The sequence below is a fragment of the Tamandua tetradactyla genome, chromosome 2, assembly GCF_023851605.1.
Source record: "Tamandua tetradactyla isolate mTamTet1 chromosome 2, mTamTet1.pri, whole genome shotgun sequence".
Classification (NCBI taxonomy): Eukaryota; Metazoa; Chordata; class Mammalia; order Pilosa; family Myrmecophagidae; genus Tamandua; species Tamandua tetradactyla.
In genome coordinates, this window is record NC_135328.1 from 106,466,761 (window position 1) to 106,479,020 (window position 12,260).

The 12,260-nt window shown below is 34.4% G+C and overlaps 1 protein-coding gene across 3 annotated transcripts in view; it reads left to right on the top strand.

Moving 5' to 3' along the window:
- The window catches only part of PCSK5 (proprotein convertase subtilisin/kexin type 5), a 441,103-nt gene that overhangs the window by 148,394 nt on the left and 280,449 nt on the right, over positions 1 to 12,260 (top strand). For all 3 annotated transcript variants that reach the window (XM_077148451.1, XM_077148453.1, XM_077148452.1), the window contains exon 6: positions 8,270 to 8,358. In XM_077148451.1, the coding sequence (XP_077004566.1) occupies positions 8,270 to 8,358 (89 nt within the window). The remainder of the gene's footprint in view (positions 1 to 8,269; positions 8,359 to 12,260) is intronic.

Here is a 12,260-nt window from a genome sequence, read left to right on the forward strand (position 1 = left end):
ATTTATTTATTTGTTCTTTTGAGCAAGTTTTCCTGAATCTGTTCCCAAATTAATCAAATTTAATGTTATTAAGGCCTCATGGGCTGTGCATAATTATAGTTACTTCAGAAGCTATTATCTTAACTGGCTCCCAAAAACTAATCACTAAAACACAGGGTGTGTGATTTCTTTTAAAAATTTTAAAATTTACTTTGTTTCCTTATAAGCTTCTTTAGCTTCAGTAGCTTTTACACTGAAGACAGGAGGTTAATTCATTTTCAGCTATTTTTCATTCTTCTTAAGTTTTCAGTTTTAAGATTCCCAGCATTTCCCATTCTAACTCAAGCTGAATAATTTATCATGGAAGTCCTATAAAATAGACTGTCAAATATTCTGTCATCAATAGTAATGAAGGAACTAAGTTGCCTCTCCCTCACAGAGCATCAAAATAAGTAGGGCAGCAGGAAAAGAAGTCATAGAAAATCTCAGTGATTATTCATTCACCTTTAGAAGGTGAGCCTCTCCAAGTCTCCGGAATATTTGAAAAGAGTTATATAAGGACACAGAAGACTCAATTTCAGTTCGTAACCTGCCATAGCTCTGGCTTTCCAGTCATCATATGATTAACTGCACTTTCTCATTTGTAAAATAAGAGAAATAACATACTTCACTTCATGGAGTTGATATGAGAATCAAATGAGAGGTTAAAATACTCAAAGAACTTTGAGAGTCTGGTGTCAAAACAAGGTGGTAATATGAGTGCTCAGAACCCATTCAAAATGATGTAGTGAAGAACATACCATTAGTTCTTGTTCACCTCTAAGGGGGCTTTTGAAATAGGATTAGAGGTTTTTACTCATATATATATATAATCAAAACATATCAGAAAGAGTGGGCATGCCGGATGTCAGAAGGAAATGGCAATGCTGAGGAAGTAGACAGAATCCGTGAACAGTTGAAGATGTTTGTACCAAGAAAGGAATGAAGTAGAAATCTTCCATTTGCCTTTGCTTAATTTCCTATGAAAATAATTTTGACGTAGTCAAGCAGTGCAGGGGCAGAAGTTAATTCCCCGAGAACTCATGTGGCCACCAACTTGGGAGTGGAAGCACAGAAGCTGCAAGGGGGATCTTCTGCGTATTGTTCTGGTGTCTCTGATCCAGTGTTGAACTTTCTAACATCTTGTGTTCAGACCTATGGTGAAATTGGTATTTCTGTCCCCGCCAATTCTTATGGAAAAATGAAAGCTCACAAGACGGTGTGACTAGAGGACAGAAAGAGAGAAAGCAAAAGGAGTGAAAGAGGCATTTACCATTTAGCAAGAAATAATAGACACCATCAATTTACATTCCCTACTCACTTCATTTAACTTGCATGTGTTCACCATATTATTGAGTTACCAGCTACTCTCTAATCTGTTTTTCCATCTTTTCACTCAGGTAGCTCATGGAGACCTTGAGCTCCTTGAGACCTTTAATTAACAATGGCTTATTATTATGATTACACTTTTAGCTTTCCAACTTCATTCCAAGTTGAAGCTATGTCTTCTTTCTTACATGAAGAGAAGAGTTCCACCAGACCAGAGAGGTGGGACAAGTCTACAAGTTGTGAACAATGAGAGTAGGGCCTTGTGTGGGACGCTTGGGTTTTGGAAACCTGTGGTTGAGATCAACGGCTCTGGTTCTACAAAAATCCAGCTCTGCAAATCTCCTAATCACCCCCTCTTGGAAATCTTGACACCTCTTAGGGCCCGCGTGAATAAGTATTTCACATTTGAAATATTGTGTCCATTAGTAAGATCAATAGTTAGGGAAGTCATGTTGTCCATGAAGGAAAAATATTAAGACCACAGTATCAGCTTAAAAGGTAAGGTGGAACAGTACGTGTTAAAACCTGGGTATTGGGTGGGCCATGGTGGCTTAGTGGCAGAGTTCTTGCCTGCCATGCCGGAGACCTGGGTTTGATTCCCGGTGCCTGACCATGTAAAAAAAAAAAAGCTTGGGTGTTTTCAGGTAAGTAAAAGCAATAGACTATAGACTGAAGTGCTCTTTAGGTCAAAATGCTCTTCAAGAACCAAAATTATTTTTTGAGGTAAAAATTATTCAATAAAACATTTCCCATTTACCAGGGCCCTAGCAGTGATTAGAGTATCTTTAGGAGAATCAGAGAGGTGATGCAATAAGAAGCATTTTTTAATTCCTAGTTTGTCTACATTCTCCATTATTTTATTTATTTATGTTTGTTTTGTTTTTTTTTCGGGTGCATGGTCCGGGACTTGAACCGGGTCTCCCGCATGGAAGGCGAGCATTCTACCACTGACCGACTTGTGCACCCTACATCCTCTATTATTTTAGGCGATGTTCAGTTTCTTTTAAGCCATTGGCATTTAGAGCTGTTATTGTTTGCACAATTGAGTTATCCTCTTGCAGTCTCAGAAAATAAGTTCCTTAGTAATATTGTGAATATACATGAGAGCTTTGAAGGCGACTCTTTCCAAGTCAAGTGAGAATTAACTAGTGAAGTTATATTTAGGTACATTTCAGTCAGAGCTAAATAGCAAGCAGAAATATGTTGTTTTCTGGATTAAGATCTACTAAAGTTCTCTCTAAGCCGAAAGCACCCAAAACGTTCATAATCTGTGGTCTCAGAAGAAAAATAGATCTGAAACCCAGGCTTTTATTTGTTTTATTACTTTTATATTTCAATTACATCATAAATATAGTTACTGATGACCACCCTTATTCTTTGGAAGAAGGAAGGTGATTGAGTCTTGTTCACATACTTGAACTGCAAACAGGTCATGATGTTAACTGTTGTTCCATGGTTTGTTTCAAGTTCATGTCAAAACACTGAGTCAGACTCAGATATAAAAATAAAAAAGATGACTGGTACTTTTTTGGGGGTAATGACCATAGTCATCTGAAGAGAGTGAGCCATTTAAATATAGTTGAGCTAGCAATTTGGACCCTTGATTACAGTATACTGCAATATATTATTTAGCTGATATTTAAAACACATGCATTAGCAGCAGAATGAGGGTTCAGCTCAGATAACTTTCCTTTCTCCAAAGAATGATTTTACATCATGTTGTGGAGCACTGTACAGAAATCATTTAAAGAACATTTTTACAAAGAAATTGTCACTCTGATCTTCACTCAAGCACACTGACTATGCATTAATGATCTATGTAATATATGCAGGAAACTTTATTACATTTTCGGAATACAGAACCATGGTAGTTCTTCCATGTTTTGATTTAATGGTGAAATAGTTATTCGATTAAACCTTTCCCAGTTAAGCCATCTAAACTGGTTTATTGAGGAAAAATTATGCAATAAAACATTTCCCATTTACTATTAAGTGGAAAAGAACTTTTAATGGATGGTTGAGCTGATAGTATACCAAGAGAATTTTTCATAGACTAACAGTTATAAGAATGTTCAAATCTACAAGACTTGGTGGGAACTAGACATTTTCTTGGATGAACAACTAATTCCTGCCAGCCTTGAGCTGAATTTTAACCAGTCCAAGTATGACAGGAAAAATGCCTTGGTACAATGGAATGAGAGAAGACGTCTGAATAAAACAAAACCCCTAAGGCACTGCCCTTAGAACTTAAACTATAGAAAACAAAATAGCCCATACAAAGGATGAATTTACTTTCTCTGGTAGGTAATAGGTAGAATGAGAGGATAAGTAAATTAGTACCAGTTAAGAATTACTAACTGCACTCAGGAGATGTGCAATTCATATTATACTAATTCATATTATACTATATGGCCCACATTTTTAATTTCATTGGATAGGTCCTTTTTGGGGAACCTCCAGGTATGTGGTAGAAGCAAATTTAAATCTTCTTTGAAACAAGCAGCTTTCCATCCCAGCCTCAAAGAATTCACAAAGATAAAAGCCCAAGATTTTTTCCTAAATGAAAAAATCACCGAGTACAGGGGTAAAAATTTCCATGAAAACAAATCAGCAGCAGAAAAACAAGAATTAGATTTGTGTATTTTGAAATTATTAGATACATGTTAAATAAGAATAATTTATATGTGTAAAGTTGTGGGTACTGAAAAACAGCATTTTAAGAGTAGGAGACTATAAGAATTAACCAGGTAGACTTGAAAAACAATCAAAAGAATTCCAAAAAATGAAACATAATAATTAAAATGAGTAATTAAGTGAATGAGTTAAACAGCAGGTTAGTAATGGCTAATGATAGAATTAGTGGAATAAAAGAACTGAACAAATTACACAGAATGAAGTCCAGAGCTAGAAAAGGATATGGGAAGTCTGAAAGGGAGATTAAAGATTAAGATAGCATGAAAAGAACTAATACATGCTTAATTGGAATTTGGAAAGGTAGTACTAGAGAGAATGAGAAAAAGACCGTTTTCAGAGATAATATCTAGGAGTTCTTTGAAATTAAACGTTATCCTGGTGGGTGCAAGGATAGTTCACTAGTAGAATTCTCATCTGCCATGCAGGTGATCTGGGTTCAATTTGCAGCCCATGCACTTCCCGAAACAAACAAAGGGAAAAACAAACAACAAAAATTCAGCAAATGGTGCTGCAATAATGGGATATCAGATGGAAAAAGAATGAAATGTGACCCCTGCCATATAGCATACAAAAAAAAATTATCCTACAGATTTAAGAATTTAAAGCAAGATTTTTTTTATAAATCCATCCATCCATACATACAATATCTTAATGAACCTGCAGAATAGCAAAGATAAAGAGATCTGAAATGCGTCCAGAGATTACCTAGATTGCTGATTTCTCACTAGAAACAGTGGAAGCTAGGAGATAGTAGAATAATACCTTTGAAATGCCTTTAATCTAGAATTCTGTACATAGTGAAACAGTTTTTCAAGAACCACAATAAAATGAAATAAAATGATAGTGTTGACTACCAAAATGCTCTTGAAAGGGTACATTTACTCACAGGCTGTTCTTCAGAAAGGACAGTATGAGCTACAAAAAGAAATAGTGCAAAGAATGCATTTGTAAATCTAAGTAAATATAAACAAACATTGAATCCTTAAAAGATTAACCATAATGAGTAATTTCCAAGGTTAAAATAATCAAGGTGAAACTATAATCATGGGAAGTACTTACAAGTCAAGGGGTAGGAATCAGACTTAAAATATTCTGAGGTCTGTATGTTTGAAAAAAGAGAGGGAAAAGCTATTGAATAATTTTAGACTTTGTGATATTATGTAATTGTGATCAAATGCTTAGTGTAACCACTAAGTAGTAGAAAATATCCAGTTTAAACTAGTGCAGGGAAAATGCATAAATGAAAACATCAAAAAGCACTCTAAATGTACTTAACTGTACATGTGCTTAACTCTCTGGGTGAAGACAAAACAGTTAGTCTGGCTTGAAATAGTATGTAATTATATTCTGTTAATAGAGACATAGCAAATATGAACACAGAACGGTTGAAAGTAAGAGGAATGAAAAATATGCAAGCTAAATATTAACGCGATACGTTTAGGGCTAAAATTACTGCAAAAAGCCTCATAATATTACTAAACATTGATAAATGGTTTGTTTCACAAGAAATATTATTTCCATTCTAAAAATAAATTGATAGAACTGCAAAGAAAATTAACAAATCCACAATGTAATGAATATAATGGACACATAAAAACAATTAAGAGAAACTACATCCCTCTTAAGCACATGGAACCTTTATAAAAATTGAGCACATATTTGGCCATTGTGGAAGTCTCACAAAATCCAAGAATTGGTTCATAGAAATTATTTTATCACAGAGTAGTTAACTTAACTAAAAGATAATAGAACACTGCATATATTTGTAAAACATAAAGCATCTAAACAACCAATAAGTCAAAGGATAAACCAGAGCTGCATTAAAAACTAGAGGTCCATGGTCCAGCAGAATTTGCATTTATTAATTAATAGTAGAGTGGACTCATTGAGGGAATCAAACATTTGAATAAAAATAACTTCTAACATGAAGTAATAAGCAATAACAGCCTAATGGACAATCATAGTAAACAATTGCTAAGCTTCAGGGAAGTATTAGTAATTGACCTTAGGGTTTGCAAAAAAAACATTTTTTTCCTTTTAAACATTGGCCATTTTTCCAATGATTAAAGTGGTACAACTAAATACCAAGAGGGCAAGATAATTATGAGCACATAAAAATTAAATACTTGTATAGAACAACCCAAAATGGCTCTAACCAAGATTCTTATGTTCCATATACAAACTTGGAAATATATTTACCACAGATATAATGGGGAAAACGTAAGATAATGGGTAAGTATGAAAGGTTACTCATGAAATAAAAATAGAAATATCTAATATATATTTTAAAAGTTGTTCAATGTTGAGCGTAATCAGGAGAAAAAAATGGAAAGCAACAGTGAAATAAGATTTTGCATGTCAGATTGACAAGGATGAAAAAAATTGAAAAACTCATAGCGTACAGAGGAGTTTGTCCATATATTTTCTCTGTTTTTCATATTGTCATTCAATGTGTCTTTTCTTTTCCGCCATGCATTAAATTTTAATGTTTGTAATAATATTTACCAATCTTGCAGTTTTTATGAGCTTTGTTATATTACTTTTGTGTGCTGTTAGTGGAAGTGTTAAACAATTTAACAATGTGTTGGAACATATATGTACTCTTTGATTAAGTAGTCCCACTTCTAGGAATTTGTCCCATAGTGTAAAATTGGAATTGTTCTTCGGTCTTGTAATATTAGTGAAAAACCGTGTAAGGGTTCATTGAAGAGATTATGGTCTATGTATATACATATATATATATATATATATATATATATATACACACCACTAATATATATATATATATTATTTATATATTATATATATATATCCTACTTAAAGGATTATACTTATAAACCATTAAAAGTTATATAGTTACATTGAAAAATACAGATTGCTAAATGAGAAATATAGTATATAGTATTTCATTGTTGTACATTTGTGGTGGACCTAATCAGTGATAAGTTTTAATAGCATTTTTTTTCTAACATAGGCAGGCACTGGGAATCGAACCCAGGTCTCTGGCATGGCAGGCGAGAATTCTGCCACTGAGCCACTTTAATAGCATTTTAATAGCATGCTTGTAGCATTAAATTAACTTGTTCATAGTTGTGTAGACAGTAGTCAGAGCCCATGACAAATGTGCTCTGAGAAAGCTGTGCTGTGAATTTAAAAGCCTTGAAATGGAATTTGAGGGTCTTGAGTTTTAGTCACTTTTGCTAACTGTACTGCTGTCAACAAATCTTTTTCCATCTCAGGCATCCTAGGTGGATGGACTTCTTTCACAAAGGCAAATACATTATTGCCCATCCCTCTTCAGCATACACAGCAGAATAGCAGTCTTAGAGTTCTTTCTCTGGATTCAGTACACCTTCACTTCTTCCCAATGCTTTGTTTTAAGCCAACATTTCTAAACAGATCGTACTTTGCAGTTGATCTTATAAGTCTTTTCAGCTATAAGATTTCCCTGATCAAAGAACAAGATTTTTGTGGCAAGAAATAAAGAGGAATGTCTTCCAGAATTTCTTTTATAAATTCCTAATAGCCACATTTGAAGAAAAACAATAGAAAAGTGAAAAGAAACAGGTGAAATTAATTTTGATAAATGTATTTTATTAAATTATTTCAACATGTTATGGACATAAAACAATTATTAATGAGATAGTTAACATTTTTTGTTGGAGCGTCTTTGAAAACGTGTGCATTTTACACTGACAACACATTCCCTTTTAGATAATAAGGTTCATTGGAAATATTTGATCTTTATTTAAATGTAGAGTTTAATAATTAGATTCACATACCTACATTCTAAAGTGTTCCAGTCGAATATTAGTTTTTAAATTTAATTAAAATTAAAAAAAAAATTAATCCAGGTGAGATTGCAATAACAAAAATTTCAAGTATTCAGTAGCCTAATATGGCTTGTGACTGCCATATCTGACAGCACAGCTTTGAAGAATACAAAGAAACATATAATTCAGCCTTCGCTTTCAAGGAGATTTTCTGGTAGGGAAGGCGAGATACCAGGAAGAAACATATCAAGAATATAATCCAAAGCAGAATATAATGAAGTGCTAAAAGTTTTGCTGTGGACAAGCTAAGTGCTACTTGGGTAGGAAGTTCCAGAAACACCCACAGCTTGATGATAACATTCTCCCCCACTTTGAAGTCTGAGTAGTGGCAATGACGTCTTGGGTTTGTGAGAATGGAGCTTCTTACTTAGAGAATGTGTGTGTTCTGCCTGCAGGCATGGGACCCGCTGTGCTGGAGAAGTGGCAGCCGCAGCAAACAACTCTCACTGCACAGTCGGAATTGCTTTCAATGCCAAGATCGGAGGTATGGGAAACAAACTTCCGCAGATATTGCAAAGAGCCAAGATCTCTGTGCTAACTGGTTTTCAGAAGTCTTTTTAAAATAAAGACAGGCATATGTTTGCATAAAAGTGTTCAACTATTGCTGACAGCGAAATGACCACGTTACCATGTGTTGTTAAATACAGTAGAGACTTCTGGAGCAGTACTCCTGATGTGTTGCAAACATAGACATTTTTTCCTTTAAACAGGCATGAAAAAAATGTCCGCTTGTCATTCACATCAGTACCAAAAATATACAGCTGGTATGTGGGTCAGAAAAAACTAACAATATAAACACCAGACAATAATATCTCTAGGGAAAGAAGCAGTTTGAAATTCTGTCAAAGAAGAAAGTCCTTCATTTGCTCAGACTTTACAAAGAGTTCCATTTATTTTCAATTAAAATGGTAAATGGTGCAATTTCCTTTTGTGGTCCCATAATGTAGTGATATTGTTTTCATTAATAATTTCAGATTATATATGTACACACACATACACATATACGTACATGTTCAAACATATACATGTTTGCTGTAAGGACCCAGCCAAAGCAGTATAACACAAGCTTTAAGAAAAGCAAAGGCTAGCTTTCCCATATATAATCATCTTTGTTAGCAACTGCTTGGTGCCACAGCCAGACATAAATAGGAGGAAAACATTGTAAGAGATGGTATAGATCCTAGTGACATTTTCATTATAGCTGGCCTGAAGGTGTCCCCTAGAGGTCTCCTAAAGGAAGTCATAAGTTGAATGAAGTTTTTAGCACTAGGCTGACCTCCATGTTTCCAACGCTCTTCTTGTTTCCAAGTGGTAAATAGAGTTGAAACTAAAGAATAAAGATGACAATCCTTTCTAGACTATAAGGGTATAAATATAGAGGTCCTGTACCATGAAATATTTAGGATGCATAATACTAATGCTAAGAAAAAGTTTTCTGAGAAAATCTTCAATATCAGTCCACAATAGATTTGACCTGTTTCTTTACTTTCTCCCTGAATTCTAAGAGCATGGCAGCTTGTGAACAGTAAGTAGCTGTACTCTGAGAACATCTGTGTATCAAGGGGGAACCTTGGGGAGGAGCTGAGGAAAAGAGAAGGCTTTTCCTAGAGGAATGATAAGGATGCTGGAGGCCCCTGCTCTTCCCAAGAGAATCAGATGGCTGCAGTGGGAACCCATCACCCCTTCTCCCCTCCAGAACACATACAGTCTCTCACTTGCACAGATACGGTCCCGTGCCCCCGTCATTACTCACCAACACAAACCCCCACTCTCGCCCTCGAGGGGGTGAAGGATGAATTTATGAACTTGACAAATAAACCACTGACATGTGTTAACAGTACCTCACTAAACAATTGAATGTCTGACAACGACCCATGAATGTTCTTTCACCTTAAAAACAAGAACATTTTGAATTATGCTCATAATCCCTCAAATCTGAGATACGAATCTTGGAGTTAAGGAAAAAGAAGCAACTTTCATCTTCAAACTTTAGTAAATGAAATTCTTCTTGTGAGTTTTTGGCCAGAAAATTAATGTTACTTGATTTTATCAAGCACTTTTTTCATGGACTTCATATAAGTTGCATAACGTAGAAACTGAATTTAGGTTTTGTGTAGATATCTTGGCACATTGGCATTTAGACAGATTATTTGGGCCAGTTATTTGGAGCAAATATGATACAATGCTTATTTCAGACTTTCTCGTACAGGTAAAGAGTTTCATTTTATACTTTTAAATAAGAAGTAAATATAAAGTAGTTTAACTACTTTTGATTTTAAAATTAAATATTTTTAATTCATAATTCAAGTTTTAGATATTTTGTTGCTATTGTTGTTTTTCTCCATTCATAACAGAATAGTTTATTTAATGCCAGTCTCCAAAGTAAAAGATATAAAATGATGTATTTTTATATTCAGTGATGAATTTTAAATATTCAAGTCAAATTAAACAAATATGCCAATAGCTCTCAAAGCCCAATACATGCATTCTACTGAATCCTCTATGTCCATAAAATAAACTAATGGCAAGTCTTGTAAATATATCCCATAATTTATATGGGACTTCATTCTCCACATCACCTGTTAACATATATTTTCTGTAAAAATTCAAACATATAAAGAAAAAAAAACTCCAGAGACACAACTAAATACAATGTCTTTAAGGAGAGTTGGTGGAAATTACTTATTTACTGGGTATTAGATGATAATGTGACACTATTTCCATATATTTTAAAAAACATCAAAAAATGAAGTATAATGCAACTTAAAATAGTTGAGCCTAGTATTTGTGTTTTTAGAAAATGTGACAAAATGTTAATAACTGTTGCACTCTATCAGTGTTCATTGTAGTATTCTTTTTCTTTTTCTACATGTTTCAAATTGTTACAGTTAACAGTTAAACCTATTTTTAATACTACAAAGATGATATAGTTCCATCAAAATTTTTATTTTTTTCCTACCAGAATTCTCACCTCAAGTCACATTGTATTAAAGCTGCCACAGAACTCCAAAGCATTTTGTCCCGGCTCTTTTGTAACAAATCTAAAATTCATTTCAAGAATTAATGCAATGAAACATTCTAAGCAAATTTCAAAAAATAAAAGTATTGTAATAGGAAAGAAATGTCCCTGCTTATATAATGACATGCATTATAAAGCATGAAGTGCAAATGTGCTGAACAAAAAATATTATAAATAACAAAGAGATTATTTAGGGCAAAGATGCCAAAAGTGTTAACTCTACTAATATATAAGGCCATCTAACAATAAAGAAGAAAATCATTAATTTGCCCAATAATGTTTTTAAATGAGCAAAGTTATAAACAGGTCAAAAATCATAAAAGAAATGAAATAGTGGTTAATGTAAAAATATTAGTTTCACTTTAAATAAAAAGTCAACAAAAATGAAATGCTCCTTTTTTTTAAACATGGGCAGGCACCGGGAATTGAACCCGGTTCCTCTGGCATAGCAGGCAAGCATTCTTGCCTGCTGAGCCACCGTGGCCCGCCCGAAATGCTCGTTTTGACCATTAAAATATGGTGAAGAGATTCTATTCTATTTTAAACAAAAATACCTAATGCAGATAAAGATGCAATAAAACAGTCATTGTCATATGTTCTTGGTTGGAATATAATCAGTGCAATATTTCTGGGAAGCAATTTGATAATAGATATAAAGATCATTAAAAAGAGTTCAGCTGGGGGCAGTGCAGTGGCAGAACTCTCGCCTGCTGTGTCAGAGACCCCAGGATCGCTTCCCAGAACCTGCCCATGCCAAAAAAAATGAGCTCAGTTGGTAATATTTCTTCTAGGCATCTATATTAAAGAAATATTCACAGGTAATAATAAAATGGAATACAGTTGGAAAGTTCAATAACTAGAAAAGAATTAAATAAATACTGGTGAATATGGTGTATTGCACAGACATGAAAAGAAAGAACTTTCCTTGATGTGGGAATATGCTCATAATACTAATGTTAAATGCAAAAGTGAAAAGAAACCTTTTCTGATCCATATTCCATGATGTATCTATGGAGCACAGAGACAGGGAAGAAATATACCCCACATTTAACAGCACTCATCACTGGCCGATGGGATCCAGGAGCATTCTTTGGGACCACAACAAACTCACAGAGGTGCTGTGGGATATTTCCAAGGGAAACACATCGACCCTGACGACGCTTAGACACCATGGGAACTATGAGTTTGAAGTAGCTTACAGATTCATCCTTAGACTACAGTACGTTCCTTTCAAAGTTATCCCACCTTTGTAAAGCTGGCTTTTCGGTGGTTGCAAAAGGAATGACGGTATGGAACAGGGAATGAAAGCGGCAGCTCCGACCTGCTTTTAAGGTTTCAGAAGTTGGACCACGCCCAACAGGCATATG